Source organism: Chenopodium quinoa, unplaced genomic scaffold (genome assembly GCF_001683475.1).
Source record: "Chenopodium quinoa cultivar QQ74 unplaced genomic scaffold, ASM168347v1, whole genome shotgun sequence".
Taxonomy (NCBI): domain Eukaryota; kingdom Viridiplantae; phylum Streptophyta; class Magnoliopsida; order Caryophyllales; family Amaranthaceae; genus Chenopodium; species Chenopodium quinoa.
The window spans coordinates 8446756-8472708 of record NW_018745684.1 but is presented as its reverse complement, the minus strand read 5'-3'; the positions used below and the strand labels follow the sequence as shown (position 1 = coordinate 8472708).

Below are 25953 nucleotides of genomic sequence, written 5' to 3'. Positions count from 1 at the left end.
ATATATATGAATCATCAGTATATAGGAGAGAAATATTTAATGGGGATGTTTTGAGATAAAAGCAACATTCAAATTACAATGAGAGGTTAGAATGAATTACCAATGGGTGATTAAATTGGTTCTTTAATTAGTGTGATTAGTTATCAAAATTCAAAAGGAACTCATTCCAACAACAATTCCAAACTAGACGAATAGCAGGGGAAGAAGGGAAGTTCAGTTCTGAGATGCACAAGCTTGTTCTAGGATACAGATATATCAACAGATGGCTTCTTCAATTTACAAAGTCGCCATGAATTATGTACATTTACAAAAGGACTAATTATACAGATATATAGTACATCACCTTGTTAGTAAAAAAAATATATCAGTTTCTCGGATGTTTCAAACTAGGCTCAGCATCAGTTGTATCTGAGGTACCGCATCGTTTTAGGTAACCATCAAGTGTTTTCTGCTTCATAGGGCTACAAGTAGGCGAGCTGTGTAGTGTTTTCTGCTTCTGAGGGCTAGAAGTAGGCGATCTGTGTGAGCTAAGTATTTTCTGCTTTGCAGGGCTAGATCTTGGTAGGTTGCATGAAACTTCCATGGTATTCTCTTGTCCGTCAAGAACCTAATATGTCCATGAAAAATTACAAATCCAGATTTCATTTTAGCAACAAGAAGCAAAAAGTGCTAAGGAGATACAAATAGACATGCAATTGGTAAAAAAATAAAACCTGTCCAAGATTTTCTAGTTTGCTCTGAACAACGTCCCTTCAATACGGAAACAAAGAAAAAAGTACCACATTAGTTAGCATCATCATCTTTTGATCATTTTAATAACTCTACTAAATTCAAGACAGATTATAATGCAAGTCACATCATACCAGATGATATCATCAACAGTATCATTTGCTAGAAGGTAATATACGTTGACCGAAGAGACCTAGCAGAATGGGAGAAAAGGCCACGATTAGGAAGTTTTGGCTACCTCTAAACGTACATTAATGATATAAGGCAATAATAACTGAATTTCGACTAATAGGAAATGTGACTGGTTGAATACAGAGAATTCAAAAAAAACTTTTCTACTTTGCTAAATTAGTTACCTGGCCGATCCTATGAGCACGATCTTCGGCTTGTATCAAGTCACCGGGGGTCCAAGATAACTCAGCAAAGATAACTGTGCTAGCGGCTGTTAGAGTTAAACCAACACCTCCAGCTTTAATTGACAGCTGAAAGAGGAAAACAAGAAAGTAAATCTTAGAAGTTAGCTTAAAAAAAATATTAAAATTTTTTTTAAAAAAAAAAGAAAGAAAAAAAAAAAAGGTAAGAGTTGTCATACAACTGCAGCCTTGATTGCTTCATTTTCCTGAAATTCTGTAACCAAAGATTGTCTTGATGCTGCTGGTGTACCACCATCGATGCGGATGCAGCCAACCTTTTTCTTCTGGAAGTTCAATAATGAATCAAGAACATGTCAACATAAAAAATATAATTATATAGCACATACATAATAATGGTCTGACCAATAGGTGAATAAAAGAGGAGCTCAGTGGTAGAGCCTACCCCCCTCCTCAGAATGAGGTCTTGTGGTTTTATTTCTATTAGAAATCCTCCTGGCTCCAAGGGGTGGGTCATATAGGCCAATGAATTTGATGAATTATGAAAAACAGGAGTCAAAATTTACCTGTAAAAACTGGTGTATTGCTTCAATCATAGGCTGATGGTGCGCAAATATTAGAAATTTACATCCAGCCTGGCTCAATAAATCCAAAAGGAAAATATGTAAGCAATATGAAAGAATCATCACAAAAGCTAACATACCCAAATATGACAAAGGATAAGAGATCGTGAAAATTAACACTTTGTTTGGATTGAAGGAGATGGAAGGAAAAGAGGGGAAGAGAAAGGGAGGGGGACAAACTCTCTTGTTTGGGTAAAGGATTGGGGGAAGGAAGAGAAAGGAGAGGGAGGGATCCATTTTCCCTCTCTCTTTAATAAGCATAATCCCTCCAAAATTGGAGAGATTTGGAGGGAAAATGGAGCTCACCTCCCCCTCCCTTTCTTTTCCATTCCCTTCCCCTTATTTCCCTCCCCTTCCTTTCCTTCCTTATTTGCTATCCAAACAAAGTGTTAAAAGAAAAGGACTACAAAGAAACACTTGAAAAAATGGCCAAAGAGAATAAAGAACCACAAGGTGATAGCTTCAGGGAAGAGAAGACAAAACAAACTGAAGAATAACGCATCTTTTTATTTTTTGTGTATGTATAAGTAAAATGACACTTTTTCCAACCAACGAAAGCAAAAACCGCTTTCGAAGTTGCAAGCCTTTCTTTAGTAATACTACCTCTGGCTTTTTAAGTTGAAACGTATTCCATTTTAGGAAGTTTATTTTAAGTTGACACGTTTCCTATTTGGGTAACTTTTATACTTTGCATTTACTAGTCTTCCTCCACTTGCTTTATCATTCTCTCTCCTCTCCTTAATATGTGCGCCTAAATTGAACGCGTCAACTAAATAGAAACGGAGGAAGTATATCTGTTCTATTCTTGAACGAATCCAGCATGCGAGTGCTAGTGTTGCTGAATGATGATATTTCTTAAGTGCTCTTCCAATAACCATGGCAAGCATATAACGTAGCCTCCTCTATATGCCAGACATTCCGCTTACTAAGTTCAATTGTATGGAATTAGTAAACGCACACAAACAAAAAAATTGAATAATAAACTATAAATATAATAAAGCGAATATGTAATCAGGTTGATTATATGCAGCAAATTCCAGCCCCTTTGTTTGCTTGATTATAATAAATTATTTACTTCATGAGTAAATTTAGTATGCTGTCATTTATTTGTCTCCCCTATATAGAAAACTTCATGTTTTTCTTGATGGAAATCTTTGTGGATGTAGGCTTATGGTTGACGTAAATTAAAGCAAGTTCTGCTGCAGATATCTTTCTAAACCCAAGACAGCTACTACACATGTTGCTTAGATCTCCAATATTTTAAAATGCTAATCAGCTAAATATTTTTGTAGGGATATTTGTTTAACCATGACTTAAAGCCGAACAAGCATATGGTTATTTAGGTTTTTTTTTTTTTTTTTTTTTTTTTTTTTTTTTTTTTTTTTTTAAAATACTCAAAAGAATATTAACTTGTTCAGGAAATATGTTTAAAATATAGTTGCCATATGGCCTTATTGGCTTATTCTAATGAGAATCTTTTCCACAAAAATTAAAAGAGTCCAAAGTTCTTTGGTAAAATCACACAGATTGACAAAATAAATAAATTTAGAGTAATCCTGTAAATAAAAAAATATATTGATTTTCCTGATCCTTGTTTCCCTCCTTTAATTTATTCTTATTTTGATAATGAACTCACCTCAATGACTGTTCCCAGGTATTCCTTAACTGCTGGAATCTTTGCTTCTGCAGAATCAGTATATATCTGTAGAATAGCAAGGCAAGAAGGAAAAACATAGAGTTACTTTACATAGCTTAAAGATGCAGCTAAATGTGACCGTGTTCGTGAATTTTAGTAGGAATAAAGCAAAAAATGTACCTTATTAATCAAACCCTTTTCAGTAAATTTGAGAGACTCTTGTTCATCCTTGGAACTGCTAGCTTTAATCCTGTCTTTCACCACCCCCAGCTATAAGAAAAGATATAAAAGTATTGCAGTGTTCAGAAGATAGGAATTTTTCAATTGATTGCTAAAGCATTAAACAGAGTAAGTGGTAAAAACAATGTACTTCACTACTTCCTAGGGTCCTTGGTAAGGGTACTCATACAACACTACCAAAATTTTAAAATTCATTTGCAACAAGTATCTGAATCAACAATAAATAATCACTCGGCATTTAAACTTGAAAGCTAATTCACACCATGAAATGATGCATTACCTCGAGAAACAATGCCTTAATTTGTCTCAAGTCTTTTTCAGCCAGATCCAGAAAGACCTAATAATCACCATGCAATGTCCTTCAGTCACTTACAAGTAAATTGAAGATCATTTATTGTATCAGAGTCCAATAAAAGGATGCATAAGATATAGCTGATTTATAGCTTAACATGTAAAATTCATTCACCAGTTCCAAATTTAACCCCTCTTCTATGCTTCATATAATTATTATTTTTCATTTTTCTTTCTGATTACAGGAGGGGGTGCTCCTGACACCTTATCATGCCGTGATTGCTGGTAATACGAGAACAAAAAATTACCACATGATGAGTTCAATCAATCAAAGCCTCAATCCCATAAATGGGGCACATGATGAGTTCACATTGAAGTACTTTGGCAAAGAACAATATCAAGCACAGGAAAATCTTAACAATTTTAACATTAGCTTTGGTCAAGGTAAAGAGTAAAGCCAAAAGAAGTCTTCATAAGCAATCCATCAAAAGGAATTTTTGAACACATAATTTATGAAATGGGCAAAAACCATCAGAAACCAAAAGGCGTCAGCAGCACTGCAGCAGTGTGGTGCAGGCTAGACAGCAGCGTTACCTGCTGCCTACGTTTTACAGGAAGCTCATAAAGAACATCCTTCTTCAGTCTGCGTATCATGAGTGTTGCTTTCATTAAATTGTGCAATTCTTCATGGTTACTTGAACCTTGGTATAATCCAAATACTCCCTGAAAATCAAGGAGAAATTTACATGGCTCATCAAAGTAAACAAATTCGGACGCTGAAGCATGTGTTTAGCAAGCAAGTGAATCACTTACACCCCTGCAATATCGGTTGCCATAATCATGGACATTCTTGTAAACACTAGGATAGAGGGCTTCTAGCTGTATCCAAAATAAAAAATAAATAAATTATAAAACTAAGATAATATAATAACTAAAAAAAACTCAATAGAACAAGAAAAGAGCCAAATTAAGGTCAAGTATCAAGCATGGGTAGATAGAAAATCACCTGCTTGAATAGCTCGATAGGCCTTGACAGAGCAGGAGTTCCACTAAGCAAAATTACATACTGTGCTTTCTGAAATTGAACAGAGAAGTTTCACAGGTCAAAAACAGCAGAAAGAGAATACGGGCAGGGAGTAAAATGCAGCACTTCCTGTAAATTGATCTAAAGGGAAAAAATAGACCCCTATAACCGGGAGAGAGGCAGTTGTCCTCTTTGCTTGAGCATTCTTCAGATAATGTGACTCATCTGCAATGACAACCTGCGTAAATACATAAATTCCAGAGGTGCTTTCTTTATTATTTATTTATTGAATTTTTATAATAAGGTAAATTCATCAACCACAGATAAAGAAAGAATCAGAAAATACAAATTTCATCAATGGCAAGGGTAGCAGCAAGCTTTACATGTTCCCAATTCCACATCAATGATTTATTCTAGCAGGCCGAGGTAAGAGAGGGAGCTAAGAAACCAATACCAAATATAATGAGCAAAAGTGAGACTTGCAATCACTAGTACACTCGAATGCATTGTGCAAAACATACTTTGTATTTATAGCGCTAAACCCTTTTAAAAACTACTTAAATATGTACAGTAAGTAGCTTTCCCTTAACAATGTCACATATGCAAATTTTCTCCTTAACTACAAAATATTCCTTAAAAAGTAAACTAAGAGGTCTACGCATACCAGAAATAGGCTTAGGAAGGATTTTGATCTCCAAGAAATTTCTTTACGAAACCCTAATCAATCAACTCCAGAAAACTAGATTTTTATCTGCCAAAACTTTCCCAAGCTACTAGATATGCTTGAATGCTAGGCCAATAGGCCAAAACACATTCCCTAGCCACCAAGAAATATCAAGCAATACCCTGTCGTGTTGATTAAATAGGTTTGTAGGCTCATTAGCGCTGTCAAAAATAACACTCTGGTTTTTCAGGCCTGCTCTCTTGGTTCATGCCTTTATTATGCCCATGCTCCAGCAACACCATGCTCATTGATTGCAAAACAGTAAATAAATAAAAAATAAATTAAAAAATAAATATAAAAAAGATGCAAAATAAACTAACACTGCCGACACATATTAAAAACTACTGTAAAAACCACCACCTTGAACAAAGTTTTGTATACAAGTCCATCAAAGAGTAACAGTTTACAGCTAAAAATAAAAATATAGTCACCACATGCAAGCTTTTTTTTTTAAGACGTGAGTGGGGAGAATAGGGAAATACTATGAAATTAAGGCACCATGAATCATATTTCAACATACGCAAAAAAACAGATATATTCACCTTAAACTCTGATGCCATAAGAGTCCCTTGTAGCTTGGGAACAGAGTCGTATGAAACAATATTGAACAAACCATCAAGACGAGCAGTCCCCTTGGCTGTGGAAACCACTGAAAAAACCCCTCTATTTGATCCCGAACATTGAGATAATAACACCTGCATATTATTCGAGTCAGATCCCAAAACAAAGAGGCACACATTTTGCCATCCCCAACAAGGATAATCACAAACAATAACAGGCAACCGAAGAGCAGTCAAAATCTGATGAAAAAAATGCAAGCTTATTGAGATAACATAATATAACATGAAACAATAGGATGATGTAGGTATACATAAATAAACAAGAAAAATTCACCTTCTCAACCAAATCAGAAACAAGTATGCAAATTTAGAAAGCAATAAACACATACATCCATACAGACATGGAGAACAAGAAGTCTTCAATCAAACAAAAGAAATTCATTTTATCTTCACCAAAACATAAATTAGAGTATGCAAGTTTAGGTATCATTGATGCCTTTCTATTCCTATAGGGCAGCCTCTTCCTCTCACTCTTGTTCACGGAGAGGTTGGAGGGGTGGGATAACATCCATGAAGATAGCAGGTATTGTCCCTTTTTAGGAAAATTGTCTTCTGAGCCTCTGAGGAGGAGTGTAGGACTGGTTTTTGTAAGAATTGAAGTCAACATGTCCCCAATTGAAACTTATGTAAAATACCCCCACCTCCCAATCCGCAAAAATTGGTAAACCAATACATTGTTTCAAACTGCAAGGGAAAAATGATTCCCACGACAAGTAAAGCCTAAATAACATTTGAGACATGGTGACACTTATTCCACACTTTAGCTCTCTTGATATTACAGGCCAGCACTGCATAACTTTTGAGATGTGATTATTCACAAAAGCCTCTTTTGAGAGTTTGAGATGTGATTATTCAATGTAAAAGAAAAGCACAAACAACCCAAGCATCCAACTCAGAATTATCAAGAAACCAACTGCAGGATACCCTACCCGCTCCACCAACAAAAAGTAGGAGATTTCAACAAGAAAATCCAGAAAAGTATATAAAAAGTATACATACAACAATATCTGACGGAGGAATCTTCAGCCATTCATGTATCATCTGTCAACAAGAAGAAACACAATAGAAAAAAGGATCTCAGTTCTGAGTTCGCCTACATTAGGCTATTGCAGCTAGATTATGATATAGTTGGATATACTGCAAAGTGAGAACAGGCCATAGCAGTAAGACTACCATACACAAATGAAAGTTCTGTGAATATGTCATAGCTGCCACAGAGAAAAGGTATTGCTTTTAAACAGAGATCCAGTTGTTATAATATGGATTTATACATTCATACATACAGTAGCTACAGCGGTTGTAGTTTAGCTCTATGTATGTTAAATATGCTATTATAGTTTGATGGCGACACAAATGTATCTGCAGTGCAATACACTTTTCAGTTAAGACTTAAAACACCAATGGTAGTACTCACAGAAGCCCAGTGCAAACGCAAAGAAGAAGGTGTAAGCACCAAAACAGGCCACGCTTCACGGACACATAAGGCTACAGCAATTGCCTGCAGAAAATGGCATCCAAACATTAATATTTTGAATAATTAGCAACCACTTAACTCTTATTTTTGCAACTTTTAAACAGCTTGGAAGCTCACTTTAAAACAATAAAAGGGAAAACAATACCATGCAGTAATCAAAGGAGAGTTCCCACCCATAACAAACATGTATAACTGAAGTATACACTAAAGAAGCACAGATATATAAAATTACATATGCGCACCTTGATGTTCATGTAGATTACAAATCCATGCTCAACCTTTGTTAAACAGACTCCGGCCATATCAAACATGTATGCATAACAATTTACCCTCAAAATGACTTACAGACAACATAAAGATTCATTTATTCAAGGTATCATCATGACATCGTTGTCTCAGCAGCTTAAAATAACAAAGTTTTAATTAATATTCGGAAAGTATAACGGTATGTGATATACTTTGCCCTTGAGGGGAATGTTGGTTTTACCCTCCCCTTGAAGTTTAAAATCCAGTTTTTAAGAATTGTGAAGGAAAGAAAAGCAATGAAAATGCTTTAGCAATTAAACTTGAGAGAATGATTAATTTTACGAATTTAACCAAATTATAACCTTTTTGTCCAATAGAACAGATGCATATCACCAAGGACCATCATTCAAAAGTCAAAACAATCTAGTGAATAAGGCAGGTAGCTTTAGTATTACCATACTGCAACCTAAGAGTCCTGTGGGCATTGCACATTTAGGTCGAAATGAGAAAGGAAGAACAGCAATCAGTGAAATCAATACACCAATCAGGCAATTATCACGATGACCAACAATATTGTTCCCATCACATAAAAGTGATAATCGGCATCAAATGTTGAAAACAAATGCTGCTTCTAATTATATTGTCAAAGTGGGAGCTGCAAACAGGCGATCAGCATATTGAGAAATATAAAGCCCATTGATGGAATTGCTTCAAGTCATGCCTTCATCCATTTTCGGAGTAGTATATTAAACACAATTTGTATACAAATTACAAGCCTCCAGAGTTCGCACACAAATTACGTGAAACCTCCAATTACCTGTAAAGTCTTACCCAGACCCATTTCATCTGCTATAAGAGCCCGACCTCCCCGCTGCAGCACAAACCTGATAAATTATAGCATTATGAATCAGAAATCAGCTCCTTAGTCCTTACTACAGGAGTACAGAGTCTACAGCAGGTCTAAATTAGGAGCAAGAAACTTGATTAAAAAATGAAAGACAGCAAAGCTGTTGTAATTAGAAAAAGGTCCTTCTTTAAGCAGTACTACAAGGACAGAAAATCTTCATATAGATTTACACAGAGCAGTATCAGGGTCATCTAAAGTCTGCAGGTACCTGACGCCCTCCCGCTGAAATGGTAGAAGCTTCGTTTCTATATAGCTTGGAATCTTGTCATATTGATCTTGCAAAGTAAAAGATTAAGTATATTATTATTAATGCACACTAAATAACACCCCAAGCATGAGCCATAAGATAAAGAATGTCTTTCCAGTGCATAGACAGATAAAAGACAACCAATCCACAGAGATTTTCTCATTCTCTACTCTCGAAATCAGCAAAGCAGTAATATACCTTGAGCCATCATCTTATGCACAATTACCCAGTTCCTAGAACAAGAGAGGGAAACTAACTAGAGATAAAATCATTAATTTTCTTTAAAACCGGGGCAAGACCGGCACACATTGTCCTCCCTACTAAATGAGAAGACGGTAGACAAACACAATCACAAACATTCTACAACGAGGCTTTTCTCCCTTAATACTGTAAGTTATTTTCTTTCAACAAACAGGACAAATATATTTATAGGCTATGATGTTATGTCAAATTGTCAACAAAGTTAATCATTGCTGGCCATATCAACCAGAAACCGATTAACATTGGTTTTGAATCTCAATTTTGTTTGGTAATTGTGCTAAATATTTGGGAAAGTGCGGCATCATGAAAGGCACATGGACCCTCCTTCAATGAAAGATTATCTTAGTTCAACAGCTTCATGCTCTTCATGCAGGGCTCACTATTCTTTTTATATTTTATTTAGCTGTACACTTGCAATAAGAATCTTGTTTGATAGTTCTCCTATGGTGATTAGTTGATGTAGCTAAGCTAGAATTTTAATGTATCTGTATTGTACTGTGATATATCTAGAATGTGGTTTCGCTAATATCTGCAACGTATTTTTAATGTATCTGGACTTCTGATGCTTCTCACATTAATTACGCTTCTCTCATCTCTCCAATTAAGTATGCTTCTCACCAGGAAGAGAGAGAGAGAGAGAGAGAGCACAAAGAGTACAGCATTTCACAACACAATGCCAGTCAAGATTCACCTTGCAGATCCGGAGCAGCTGTTGCAGCAGTTATAGCTCTCCGAACTAAGGGGTCCAGATTTTCCACCTAGAAGTCACAACACGAAAGTGCATCATAAATTAGCTGATTCTCACCTATTTATAGCAATTCTAAATAGATATCCATATTGTGAAAGAAATATACTTTGTACTTTGTTAATGGACACCTTTAACCTAAGGGAACAAACAATGAAAAACTAATGACTTATATAAGCCAGAAAGAAAAAGAACCGTGAGACCAACATTACTGTACAGTTCGAACTTTGAACAGCCACTAGATGTATCAGAGATAGAGGAAATGCTTCACCTCAATTTTCAACCCTGGAGTTTCCCTGAGAATGTCTTCAGCAGTTGACAAAGAAGACAGCGGAAATAACCATAGCCTGTCATTTCAGCACCATATCATAGAGCAAGTAAGCACCAGGTCTTTAGAAACAGTGAAACACATAAAGAAGAAGAGAAAACCTCTCTTTTGCATTCCAGGTAGCTTTAGGAATCTTCTTGACAGCATTTATAAGAACCTTGTGAGCAATGGCAGTGTCAGATACAACCTTGAGAATGTAGCAAATAACCGAAACAAATAATGGCCAGCATACCTGGTTATACGGAAACCTGATAGCTATACTTCCACTAGCATGAAGAAAGAACTTGACAGAATGCTTTGGTCCCTCCTTTGAAGAGTCATCTAATCAGACATCAAGAATTAAAGCAACATTGAAGTATGCTCTTAAGCCGTTAAAATGCTTATATATACTGTGATTATAAAGCTCGTGTTGTAACATAAAACAGCCATAATTTTCCGTGGAACTCCACTTCCAGCAAGCCACAGCCACATTATGAGTGTTATTATGGCAGTATATACTCTTTGTACTTTATTGATATGCACAATTCTGCTGCACTGAGCTATTATTAACCTTGTAGTAACCATAAAACTTGAACTCTGAACCATAAGCATTGCTATTGTTTTTTTCAGGTTTCAGCCCATGCAAATCATCACAAGTGAAAATGTGCTTGAGAACCAAAATTGAATTAGCATGGACATATAATTTACAGAAACTCACCAGCTGTTTTTGGTGCCACGGATGGTGGCAAGACTCTGGACCCTGAAGGGCCATCCACCTGGATATCAGAAGATTGACACAAGTGCATTATCTTATGCAACAAATAGGGTGAAACTAGCAGTAATAAAGCACAACAGTAGGATTTTAAATACGGAGTACTAATTATCCTATCCTTTTTCATTCTTCTTCTCCGCCTTATTTCTATATGAATAAAGAGGAATTATCATCCAGTAGCATAGACCTTTTCTTTTATTTCCACCGCATATTGTAAGAAAAATGAAAAGTGGAATCATCACCTGGTAGCATCAAACTTAGCTATAAAGCATCCTCACGTTTCACCACCAAACCACTACTACTTTATTAGAGATGCATCAACACTATTCCCTTTTTCGTATAATTCAAACTCAAGAGTCAGGCCTATAGCATACTCTACGACATTTTCTCAAGTCATTCTAGATAACATTGTTTTCCTTCCCAACAATCTTAAATTTTTTAAGACATTATAGGTTCTCCCTTCTCTCATCTAATAATCTGTCGTTTTTTTATTGCATAATTATATCCAAGCATCCAGGTCAAAAGTTTATCTCAGTATAAACGACAAAATTATGTATTATTCCCTTTCCCAATGTTCTATTCTGGTACTCAACTTAAGTCTTCTCATTTCATAATCCTCTCTACTTACTTGTGCACAATACTAATTATAGTTTAGCTTAACGGGAACATTTTACATTTGTAAAATACCTGTATTACAATTCAGTCTATCATGAACACAAACAGATAGAGACTAACATATGCTAGCACACAATTCACACCTTCCCCCCTCCAAGAGTCTAATATTGATGAAAAAGCCCCATCAAAGATTACTTATGACATCTCTACCAGATCCAATTTTCTGTTATATGAAGCATCCATCTAATCATGTCTATACTCTTTCAACAAATACGTTGAATACTATTTTTTTTTTTTTAAAAAGGTCAAAGAACCTCAATCACTACAGGAATTTCATTGATGTCATTGAGGCATCCAAACAGCCAACTGAGTACTGATTACATGTTACTGTGCAAAACTTACTGAATGACTGATGATATTCCACCAAGGTTAGGAAGCTTTACAAGGAAGTTCATTAGTATAGAAGTTCCTATAAGTATGATGCACTCTGGTGATATGACAAAAATATCTTATTCTATAAGCAGTCCTAAACAGCTAAACTTAGTCCTTGAACCTGATGCATCATTTTCTCCTGGTTATGGATCACAATATTCAATTGCTCTTTCATAGGACAACTTACCTATCATCTTTGCCTGTAATCCAGGCTTCACTCTTTTCACGTGCAATATCCTTGCCTGAATTTATTGGCCATTTTTTATTAACCCTATTCTGAAGTTATCTAGATGAAAAGTGAACTAGATAGCCCTTATCTGAAATACTTCTGATTATTTTCAAAAATCTTACTCTTTCAATCCCCATCTCTATATTTCTAATATACTATAATGGGAAAATGGGATATCCTAAAATTTCTTCCTACTATCTAGTATCTACTTTAAATTCCCACCGTCATCTGATGTGAACACCACCGATTTTTCCTCTATCCATCATAACAACCCTTTTTTGCTCACAATCTCTCTCTACTCTTAATCCATCTCAATAATTTTTAATTCATATTCAACCACTTTTTGGCCCACACCCCAACTAGATATACTCGTATGCGTGAAATTTCAGTAATTTCAAGCAACTATAGAGTATTCAAGTGAATAGATTTTTTAACAACAAAGGTGCACCTTATTGATAAAAGCATTACTATTGAAACTCCAAATCTCTCTTAAAGCAAACCCCAACGGTCACAAAGATTTAGCATCTTGGCACACAATATCAATTTGATATATGGCATAACCAAAGTTGCCAAAGCTTTATTAACTTTTTTCAAAGCATCAAATGGCTTTCCAATCACCACTATCACTAAATAACAATTTTTTGAGCACTACTGTTATAATGATATTCGAATTTTTACTTGCTACTAGGTTTCGCTCCATTTCAACTATGCTTGAAAATCAATTACTCTGTATATGATTAACAAACTAGTGTATTCTCTTTCACATATACATGCACCCATTGGCGGACTTGGGCTTAGACCTGGTGGGTCAAGTGACTCACCAGGCCCAAAAAAAAATTTTAAGTTATTTTAAAAAAAAAAAAAAAAAAAAAAAAATTAAAATCAGTTTTCCCCAAAAAAAAACCAAACACGAATTCAGTTCAAGACTTCAAGCCCTAGCCTTCTTCAGTTCTTCTCTTCGCCATTGCCAATTCGCCTCTTCCCTTCAATCCTTCATCAATCATCTGCAACTCCAGTTCTTCACTTCTTCATCAAAGAGTAAGTTTGTAATTTTTATTGTTAATTTCTAATCTTCAATTTAATTCATTCTAATTAGTTAATTTTATTAAACTACAATCGCAATCTTCAATTTAATTCAGCCAATTCGCTATTTCGCTGTGCGGGCTGTGCTGCTGGCTGCTCCGCTGCTCGCCGACGCCTAGTCGCCTCAATCAGCGCCTGCCGCCTCCGGCACGGCAGTCCGGCAAGGTATGTTCATCAATTTATTCTTTTTTTTTTGTGAATTTTTTATCAAATTTGCATTACTTGTCTCTTAAAATTAGTATATACGATGAATGTTCATTGAATTTGCATTATTTGTGTAAATTGTGTTTTGACTGTTAAATTGAACTTATTAGTTTATCTGTTTTACTGTTTATGTCATTATTTGAAATTGTGAATATGTGATGTCGGTATTGCCGGACATTGTGTTAGACAACAATTAGACTATTTAACTATTAGTGTAAGGAAGATTATAAATTTATAATTAGATTACAGTGTGGACTGGTTAGTGCTTAGTGGTGCTAGTCGCATATTCGGCTTGAAGTTCCGTATAGTCGTATAGATTAGTGGAGATATTAGTTTGTTGATTTTAGTCTTGTCAATTTTTTAAGCTTGTTAATTATTAGTTAGGATTGTAATCTTGTCAATTTTCTATTTGGATGATCTAATGATCTTTGTAAATAATTTTTCTGGGGAATATTGTTTGATTTAGTTGATTATTCATTCAATTTTCAGAATGAAGAGAAAACGCACTCCAAATGAAATGCAAAACATTACTAGCTTCTTTGCTAAAAAGAATCCTACTTCAACTTCTCTTCCACATCCAACACAAAATGAACAAACTATATCTCCGCCTCAACAAAGTGAACAAACTATATCTCCACCTCAACAAAGTGAACAACATTCATCTCCATCTAATTATTCAACTCAAAATTCCCCTCAAAATGAACAAGGCCAATGTTCTCCTAATGCCCCAATCTTTGGTGAAAGATTAAGTGAACATGAATTTGCTAATCTTCCACAAGATCCAGGAAAGAGGAGAAAGATGAGTCAATTCCATAAAGATGATAGAGATTTAGTGAGAAGAATTTACATTCAAAGAAAGCCTTGTCAGCCCAAAGACTTTATATTTCCTCAAACTTCAATTTTTGGCAAAAACCGTCGCTTTTGTGCTAAGTGGTTTGATACTTGGACTTGGCTTGAGTATAGTGCTAAGTAGTATTATATGAACATTTGGTTGTATTTTGTACTGTTTGAATAATTGGATGTATTTTTTAGTACTATTATTTGGTTGTTCGGTAATTTTTTTTTTTTACATACTTGATTATCGATTGTGACCCACCAGTCGGAAATTCCTGGGTCCGCCACTGCATGCACCTATACAATCCTTTCAAATAATAAACATACTACAAAAATTTCGACAACCCAAAATAACCCTTATTCAAACAGTATTGTTAAGAATCTCCTCCTTCAATCAATACATAACACTCATTAAAAGTAATTGCAACAGAATATATACATAAGTAACATAACTCTCATGAGCTTAAGCGCGATAGTCTCTCTAATATCTTGACTTCACTCATCTCCCCTTCTCCCAAAAAGCAAAAAATTCAATTACAAACCCAAAAAAATCAAAGAAAAATACAAAATTCAAGGTAATTCAGCAAATTAACTAATACTTTTTCATGCTAGCAACATTCAAAATTTCAATGAAATTCAAAATGAAAAAAAGGGCAAAGGAATCAGCAAATTCCAGTTCAATTAAACCCTCAAACACCCCTTACCCCAAAAAAATTACAAGAAATAATTACCTGAGTTGGAATTCTGGAAGAATCCTTGAAAGTCTGAGTAGAAGAAGGGGCGAGAGAATTTGGTAATGGCGGAAGCTGCGAATTGGCGCCGGAAACGCTAGGAGTTGTCGTTGTCGTTGATGCAAAATTAGTAGTAGAATTGGAATTGGAATTGGAGTTTTTACGAAGAGCAATTTGACGAAGAGCGTCTTTTTCGAGGGATTCAAGTTGTTCTGCACTCAAATCCCATTCATCTAACTCCATTTTTACACTTTCTCTCACTATCTTCTTCTTCCGCTGCTGCTGCTCAGTTGTTTTAGGCAATGTTCATTTGTGTGTGGAATTCAAATCAAGAGTGTTTAAAAAGGTAGTACGCTTTAAACTGCGACGTCTCTTTCTTCTTTTGTCATTCCAAAAGTGTAACGTGGAACCCCTATTAAATATTCCGAACTTCGCGACAAAGGAACTAGCAAATAGTTATTAGGGATGTCAATGAGGCGGGTTAGGACGGATATTGGCTTCTCATTTTCATTCTCATCTAAAATTTTCATCCCTATTCCGCGGCGTGTCCAAATTTCATCACATCCCCTCCTCACCTCCATTTGGATATCCACATCCACCTAATCCTCACCTAAGACCCGCCTAATCCCCGCTTCACATATACACTACATAATTAATATAGCATACAAATTTTTTTTTTTTAAAAAAAATAAATCAATGTCAATGTTACACACCTTTTTGTTTTAATATAAGTGTATTACAAAGTATTATATTTACTATTTAACAAATTTTTTTTTATAAAATATTATAAAAGTATATAATTTTGTTTTTAAAATTATATAGAGTCAGGTATGGGTCACGGGGATGTGGCGGGTACGAACTGGGGCAGGGCGGGGATGGGGCGGGTACAACCTAAAATCCACCCCCGCCCCCATCACCCATGGCGGGTATGGTTTTCATCCCCATCTCCGCCCCATCACCCATGGCGGGTATGGTTTTTATCCCCAAAGGTGGGTCTCCTACTTGACTCGCCCCACTGACATCCCTAAGTTAGATGGTGCACCTGATTATTAACGATGACCTCAAAAGCATAAGTGTGTACGATGCACCCAACTTTTTTTTTTAAAAAAAAAAGAAAGAAACCTACTTTAAAAATATCACAAATTGATGGTGTCAAAAAGTAAAGTCTTCCTCAACTGATGTGATTTTTTCTTCATAAATGTTTTTGTAAAGGCAAAGCATCAAGGGGGATTTTGTACTTAGATATCATCTACAAAGGCAAAGATTCAAGTACACATAGGGGATGTTTTGGATAGGCTGACTGGCGAAGAGATTAAGTATGAATCGAGGAATACTAACAAAGCAGCAGATCTTTTGGCGAATAATTGTAAATTGAATATGTCTATCTATTGATGTACGTTTTATTTTAATCTAATCCCTGCCTTGCATCCAAAAAAAAAAGTATCACAAACTCAGGAAAATATATAACATAGAAATTAAAAACAAAATCCTATAAGGATATAGAGACTAAACATAAATTACATTCTCGATTATTACCCCACCTACATTACTAATCACACTAGCTTTGCCACCATCATGTATAAGTGTATAACCCTACTTTTTTTTTTACCAATTAACCCTATCCGTTATTACCCAATACCCATTAAATAAACTCACCCCCACCCTCCCAAAAACCCACTATTACCCGACCTAAAACAACAATTCTCTTATAAGCAAAACTTAGGGATAACAAGCAAATCAACAATTCTTTCTCTCTTTTTTTTTTTTTTTTTTTGGCATATTTCTTTTAGATGTGTGTTGCCAACTCATGATTTCAAATAAAAAAGTCTTCAATAAAAATTATGAAAATTTGATTTTTGAAAGGTAGATTTTGATCAAATCTTCTAAAGAGCTCGGATAACCATGTTTTTTACATAAAAAAATAATAACAAAAGAAGTCAAGGCAAGCTTTAAGAATTGAGTAATAGAGCCCAAAGTCAAAATGTGTCAATTAAATAAACAAATGAAGTACGATATTATGTTTGTTAATATAGTGTTTTAGGTTATGTTCTTTTGAATTTAATTGTATCAATTTTCACTTTGATTCATAATCTTTTGATAAGAATATGAAGTATAAGGTCATACATAGGCCCATAGCTCACACCAAAAAAAAAAATATTCAAACCCAAATAAATAATTCAAAACCTAAGAATATATGTTCATTTTCCATCCATTGATCACAATGAACAACAAATAAAATCATATTCAGAAGTATAATAATCTTATAAAACAAAACACTCACTTCGTAATATATAGTAGTACGCCATCGTTTGTTTTCTATGGTTACGGAGTACTCTTATAATTACCTAACTTTCATGCAACTATTCTCATTTACCAAAATATTTCATAATCCCAAAGCAACTATTCATATTTACCTAAAAGCAAATATATTTCCATTTATCAAAACCTTTATTTACCTCCAAAACAAATATTTTCATTTTACCTACTTCCAAAACATCTTGCTTAATACTTGTAAATAAAATCAAACGTTACTTTAGAAAAGAAACAAATGGAGTAATTCATATGAGTAACCAAAATAATATGGTCCATCTTAAAAAGAATACCAAGTACAAATTTAAATAACATATTTGTCCAGTTTAAAAAAAAAAAAAATCGGTTTCATTTTAGTTGATACATTTTGACTTCAAACACTAACATAACTTACTTTGACTTTGGACACTATTCACATAACTTACTTTAACTTTGGCCATGTTTACTTGACAGTGTAAAATAGGGGAAATGAAAATTTTTCGAATTTCATAAGTTGGATACTTGTTTGGTTGACATGCACAAAAAAAAAAAAAAGGATGTGGAAATTCATGCCAAAACACATGAGAAGGTAATTACCAAGCCGTCATTGGTCAATAGAAATTGAAGGGATTTTTAAATTCCCACATTGCCAACCATGCAAGCAAACAAGTTTTGGAAATTCCTTCATTAGGTAAATAACTTTTTATGATTTCTTAAAAAATAAAATTCATGAAATGCAGTTTCCTACGAAAATTTAATTATCACGTCAACCAAACGAGACCTTTGTGTATGATTAAGTGTTAAGAAGGACACGGTCATGTGAGTTTTATTAGTTTCATACTTTCATCTGTCTATTTTTCAAATATCAAAGTTTTATACGATTACTTACTTATGCATCAATAAACATAACTAAATAAAATGTATAACCTAAGTATGAAACAAAATTACTGCGAAGATTCTGATTTTGACTTGTATGTATAGACATGACTCAAATTATATAACTAATATATAAAGCTAAATTTTTAGCCAGACCACGAGACAACGACATTTGGCGTTTTAACTTTTTGCCAAGTGTAGGCCACAAATTAATTATTAGTACCAGATTAGAGCCCGTGCGGTGCACGGTAATAATAATCCTTTTTCCCATAATTTATTTGTGATATAATATAAAAATGAGGCAACTCATGTAGAATAACAAAAATGTAATGCATATAAAAAAGATGAAATAATAAGGTAAAAATTATTAAAACTACAATTGAGGGAAAAATAATTTATTGTTGATTAGTTGTGTTAAAAATATTTAAAAATAGTATACATTATATTACATTAATGATGCATGTTATTCCCAATAAAACTATACAATGTAGATGTCGTATGACGTTTTATTAATTTAGTAAAAAAATATACAATATACTTCCAAAAAATAAGCTAAGTAGAATAGTTTTTAAAAAAAATAAAAAATTAAAGCTGACATCATATATTGTATTCATATTTTTTTTAATGATAGCCTAACATATGTCCAAATTCTAAAATGATTGATGTAAGCATGACCTGTTTTAGTAATAGTTAATAGATTTTTTGAAGGAAAAAAGTTATAAGTTGGTAAATTATTACAGAAATATTTAACAAAAAACTAATTCATGTTATAAAATAAGGAGAAAAATATGAGAGATGGAGAGAGAATAGATCAACTTATTATTCCATAGAGTACGGATATATATATATACAATATAACTAGGGTTTGCTTAGATAACAATAAACCCTAGATCTAGAATATTCCGGAATGATACAAGGAGGATAATGGATATCCACAAATATTTCATAACACTCCCCCTTGGATGTCCATTATCGAAGAGTGTGCCTCGTTAAAACCTTATTAGGAAAAACCATGTGGGATAAAAAAAAAACTAATGAAGGAAAAAGAGTACAACATTCTTCGTAATACGCTCGAGATGCCGCCTCATTAAAAACCTTACCAGGAAAACCCAATGTGGGACAAAACCATGGTCAAGGGAAAAAGAGTGCAGCGCGTATTTTCTCCCCCTGATGAATACATAACCTGAGATCTTCTAGTGTCGCAACAATGAATCCAATATGATTGGATATCTTCTAATATGCAGTCAAATATCATTCTTGGTCTTCGATCCTCCTAAACTGAAAGTGCATCTCCAAGTCTTCAAGTGAACATGTGCAGTGTCTTCATTTCACCATACATGTATTTATCTCTAAATCATTCCAAACTCTGTTTGAATAAAATTACTTTAAAAGTTAAACTTATGCGATTGGGCCTTCTTTTGGAGGTCGGGAATAATAGAAATTGATGATCATTATTTGATCAAACATTCATTAATAATAATTTGATAACAAAACTTGATATTATTGATGTCGTTCTTCAATTTCATATGAATTGTAATATAACACATGTATTTAGATACGCTAATCATGGTTCTTCTGGACCATAAGCAAAAATTCTCACGCATAAGTATTCCATTGATATCCCTAAATGTTTCATAATTGACACGATAGCTCTCTTGCAAATACAAAAGCAAATCTCACTAACTTACATATGCTCAAACTTCAGGTTGAGAAATCAATGATGTAGTCACATAGACTTTTCAAGAGTTTGATAATAATTGCAATATTCAAGATATAAAATTTGTAAGGCTATAAATACGTTGCATATAAGTTCTTCGGGAACTTCTCTTACATGATTTATAAATAATATTAGATCAACGTCATGTATAATTTCATCATAATTATAAGCCCGTTGGAATATAAATATGTCTTTCTAATTTTCCATCAAAGTTGTAAATATGCTTTACTATACTTTGAATGAACATGCACATACACCACAAATATTGTATATAAACTAATGCATGCAATATGAGATATATAAAACATGATAACATATTAAGGAAAATGTACAATAAGTAATGCATCTAACAACTACTGACATATGCAATGAACAATCCGTTAACCTATGACTTATACATGCATATAAACATACATAGGACTCAAAATAATGCAAGACACTGGACAATGTGGATTTAAAATCCATATTTCATTGAACTTTTGGTCCATAATAAACTTTTGATCATTATATGTCAACATCAAAATGGACATATATTCCAGATCCCTTATTCACTAGTCCATTCTATCATGCATATGCATTATTTGTCGGTTCCATCATATACCGGTATCATCATATAATTCCTTAGGGTGAAGTTGTAATTTGCATGCTATTTCGACAATGATATCTGAATACATTTTTCATTGGTACCATCATTAATTTTTTTCTCTTACATCATAAGCCATCTATTGTAATAATTCAAATATCTATACCACCTTTTGGTATTTATACACTATGGTATTTATATACTATTACACTATTAAAAGTGTTAACTGCACTATCTTGCCACATATCATATCTTTATTTTGGAACCAATTATACAACCCACACTTCAGGTGTAGTAATTCAAATATAATTGGCAAGATTTTATCTCAATGTATACACATAATATGACCAAAAAGTATCTTCAACGCCATGCAACATGAGTCATAACTAAATACAAATCAAATCATAAATGTGCAACATATCTTGATAATATATAGACAAAAGTTGGCATATAACTTTTCAAACTACCTTTTATAGGGATCATCAATTATATTTTCCGATTTTCCAACTTTTGCTATTTCTTCTCCCCCTAAGTTGGTAAAATATCTTATTTATAGGGGCGTCTAATTCTATACCAACTTAGTATACAAATTTGCAATAAATTCTTTTCATTGGGAGGATCACAATCAAAATAATTATCTCTGAAGATTTGTATTAAACAAGTTTTATCTCTTCTAGAGAACAATTTCAATGAAGAATCATTTCTTCATTAACTTTACATTGCATGTGTATTTATTGTAACACATTCCATAATATGTTCTCTTCTGGAGATCAATGTCAATGGGGAGATATGTGTCGTGCAGTTGTACGTTTTTCTTTCTTTTCCAATTTCTTATGTGCTGACATATAATAGCCCCAATCAAAAGAATTATTATACAAGCATAAATCACTTGCTTGGAATTCTACTAGGTAGTCATCTTCGAGATCTTTAAAGATTTAAATAGAGTATTTGGTGAGATTCTGGTCACCTAATAGTTGACAATAACATATTTGTTATTCTGGTGAACTTCTGGTCACCCATTACTCTTGACATTTTCATCAATACAAATTATTATAAATCACTATTCCATAATAGCTCAATCTCAATGTTATGTCTTGCCATTTAACTCATTTCATATATGCAACATTGAGAGAGCGTCAGCACATTATCAAATGAAACTTCAAGTTTCTATAACGGGTAATTATTAAACCCGGATGGCCTAATTTAATTATCACATCCAGTCCCTTCTCTAAATTTGAACTCTAGTCAGTATTCCAACACTAGTGACCACTTTGCTTAAATTACTTTATGCATGACCATGAATATGATGTGATATTAGAACACCAAAATGTGTTTCTTTATATAATTGGCAAGACAATCAACTAATACTTGATCTAAAATTTTATACTCTGCTGGAGCTTTGACTATAATCTTGATATATGCTAAGCTTATTGGATAATTCTATACTCTTCTAGAGTACTCTATATAATCATGATACATATCCGTTTTACTAAATATAATCTCTATAAAGATCTATCAAAATGTATTACTTCCTCAAATTTGCTATTGTCAATAATTGCTTTTTTTTTTTCTGTTTGAAGATTCTTATATTCGAAATCTATTGGGCTCGGCTATGGCTACCACGCTTTAGGCGTGCTTTAGGGATGAAATCTATTCATATCCATTTTCAGGATGGTATCATTTGAAATATATTAATTAACATGTGGCCACTTTTATTAAATAAAACATTAATATATAAGTTAATGTATCTATCAAACTGACCATCAATATATTTTATTATTTATGTGCAAGGATTACATAAAATAATGGTATAAATACTATCTCCCCCTAATCCTTGCATGTGGGGGCATTAAATTAATCCAACTACCTTTAAATCTCTTGCACCTTTTAAGCCATAAATTCTTTTATCAATGCATGTATCAAGCAAAGTAAAATGATTCTTATAAGACTCATATTTGTTCCTCTTGCCCAATTATATGAACCTTTATACTAAAAATTCACAAATTAATATTGTAATAGAATTAAAGGAACTAAAATAATATTCACTAAACCAAATAACTTAAATTAATAAATGACTGATAATAATAATAATGAAATATCCGATAACATAAAAAAAAATCTAAAAACAAATGTCCCATAAAGCATAAAATCATAGTACTACGATAAAATTCTATAATAAATGCAAGCTAATTAATAGAGTTTATTCGCCAATGGATCATAATTTATTCAATTATTTTCTTCAGAATTAGGAAAGAAATCAGCTGCTTCCAGGTGAGTTTTATCACCGTAATCAAAATCACCTTCGCCATCCTCGTACACCAAATTTGTTTCCACTTTCTTTCCTTTCTGTTTGATTGATTGTTGATAAAGGTCTACTAGATGTTTTGGTGTACGACACACACGAGACCAATGGCCTTTTCCTCCACAACGGTAGCATATATTTTCATATTTATCCTTCTCATTCTTATTTCCATCTTTATTGTCCCACTTCTGGTGAGAGTATGATTTTCTAAAATGACCACCTCGACCACGATCATGTCCATGTCCGCGGCCGCGACTACGACCTCGACCACGGCCTCGACCACGACTGCTGGCGTGATCTCTATCCTTTTGCTCTTTCCCACTATGGGATGTCGCATTCGCTTCAGGGAATGGAGTAGAGACAGTTGGGCGTGATTCATGATTTTTCATTAATAGTTCATTATTTGCTCAGCCACAAGAAGACAAGATATCAATTCAGAATATTTTGTAAAACCCTTTTCACGGTATTGTTTCTGCAGGACAACATTGTTTGCATGAAAAGTAGAGTATGTTTTTTCTAACATTTCTGCATCCGTGATTTTCTCTCCACATAATTTCAATTGTGATGTAATTCTAAACATGGCTGAATTGTATTCACTCACAGACTTAAAGTCTTGTAATCTTAAATGTAACCAGTCATAACGAGCTTTTGGTAATATCACAGTTTTCTGGTGGTCATACCTTTTCTTTAGATTACTCCAAAGGACTTGTGGGTCTTTAACAGTCAAGTACTCAGTCTTAAGGCCTTCATGAAGGTGATGGCGAAGGAATATCATAGCTTTAGCCTTATCTTGGCTTGTTGCAGTATTGTTTTCTTTAATAGTATCACCAAGTCCCTTTGCTTCTAAGTGTATTTCAGCATCTAACACCCAAGACAAATAGTTGTTTCTAGTAATATCAAGAGCAACAAATTCGAGTTTTGCAAGGTTTCACATGATTCACTGATATTTAAAACAATATTATAAATTAGGAACTAAGATGAAATATATATATATATATAGTAATAATCACTAATAAAATCCACCATCACCTAAATTAGGCTTCTAATTTGAGTCAATACCAGTAACACCCAGAGAAAACTATTAATCAACCAAATTAACAAACAAGAATTAGGAAAACTCATGGCCAATTAACTGTTATCAAATTGATTACACCTTTCTACAAATTTTCAACGCCACAACACATGAAATCTGATTATTAACTTTTATATCAGGGTAATAATCCCATGCTATTTTTACACAAATTGCAGGCAACAACTCACTCTAAATTACTCCTCGAAAACCGTTCTATACTTCATAAAACACCAATTATATCAATTAAAACCATGACCCAATTAAACTAAGATTCAAGCAACTAATTTAATCATTATAAGTTATGAAAGTCAACTCCCTGTTTCACATAAACCCCATGAAATCATCAAATCCAAGTGATATAAATACACCACGAAACCGAAATGCACAAATAGCTATCAACTACAATGATCATAATTTATACATGGATTTTGATTCTTGAAAATTAGACAAGAAACTAGAAGATAGCAGGCTCATGATGCATATAAGTCGCGTAAAATCGGTAGGGGGAAAACAGTCCATAATTTCGTCAAATTAAAAACCGATTTTATACAAGGTAAGCCTAAATCATGCATTCTAAACTAGGTGAAATCTAATCTAAGGGATAGTAGTAGTTACCTTAAAATTAGAAGTGCAAGAACGTGTACAAACAAGCCCGACGAACAAGAACCGGTGGTATCGGCAGAGCAACGGTGGTTTCGGCAGAGGGGTTTGGGAAATTACCTTTCTGGTTGGTGTTCGTGAAATCAAGAGGTAGCAATACTGGGGAAAATTTGAGAGCATGTTGGGAGTTACTTTGATTGTCGTTTGAGATGCTTCAATTGATATTGAAATCAATCTAGAGTAATGGTGCTGATAACGTGTTATAAAATAAGGAGAAAAATATGAGAAATGGAGAGAGAATAGATCAATTTATTATTCCATAGAGTACGGATATATATATATATATATACAATATAACTAGGGTTTGCTTAGATAACAATAAACCATAGATCTAGAATATTCCGGAATGATACAAGGAGGATAATGGATATCCACAAATATTTCATAACTATTCAATTATTATTGGTTCATAAGATTTCAAAATCAACACAATAAATAGTTTTTTTTTTTTTTTTTTTTTTTTTTTTTACCATTAAACCCCACCATTGTACAACTATATATAATGGTACATTTGAATGTTAATATTGTATTTTTGGCTCTGTTATTTTATACTTTCCATAATATTTCAACCTTCTAAATTATAACTTATTCTCCCTTAATTAAAAGGTCTCAAAATCTTGTGTAACAAATTTAAGTAAATAGAACACAAAATTAAAAGGAATACAATCATTTAAAGATAATATATAAAATTAGGAATAATATTAATATAGTTTTAATATATAAATAGTCAAATATTCCAAAAATAAAATATTTTTGCTAAAAAGGAAGGGAGGTTTTGGAGGGAAAAAACAGCACCAGGAAGAGACACGTGTCATTCCTGGTGTCTGTTTAGTATGTTATATTATTATTATGTTATTATGACATGTAGGGTAAAATTGTTGGATATATTTAGATAGATTTTATAAGATAAAAAAGTTAGTTTAGACTTTTATTTTTAACAAAATTTGGATTTAGTTTTAGGATAAATTTTTAGTTTAGAGTTTTATTTTCAATAAAATTTCAATATTTCATATGTATAAATTAAATTATAAATTCAAATAATTATCTTATAAATTCGTTAATTTCTCACTCGCACACGACAAAAAAGCATTAATGTGACACATTGATAT

General features: G+C 33.4%; 2 protein-coding genes across 2 annotated transcripts; both read right to left on the bottom strand.

Moving 5' to 3' along the window:
- Positions 1–115: 115 nt before the first annotated feature.
- On the bottom strand, positions 116–15683 carry LOC110717874 (SWI/SNF-related matrix-associated actin-dependent regulator of chromatin subfamily A-like protein 1). The gene is made up of 24 exons (XM_021896658.1): positions 15346–15683; positions 11164–11221; positions 10699–10787; positions 10568–10623; positions 10410–10485; positions 10085–10151; positions 9094–9160; positions 8796–8862; positions 7673–7756; positions 7258–7299; positions 6181–6333; positions 5075–5152; positions 4897–4965; positions 4704–4769; positions 4485–4613; positions 3880–3936; positions 3540–3629; positions 3360–3425; positions 1667–1735; positions 1322–1426; positions 1086–1211; positions 864–922; positions 714–750; positions 116–607 (listed from the first exon to the last, which is right to left on the bottom strand). Exons 1-24 carry the CDS (start codon positions 15586–15588, stop codon positions 365–367), a joined length of 2196 nt encoding a protein of 731 aa, XP_021752350.1. The 5' UTR covers positions 15589–15683; the 3' UTR covers positions 116–364.
- Positions 15684–23036: 7353 nt separating this feature from the next.
- LOC110718031 (la-related protein 1-like) lies at positions 23037–23501 on the bottom strand. The gene has a single exon (XM_021896833.1). The coding sequence runs from the start codon at positions 23499–23501 to the stop codon at positions 23037–23039; it is 465 nt and encodes a 154-aa protein (XP_021752525.1).
- Positions 23502–25953: the final 2452 nt, after the last annotated feature.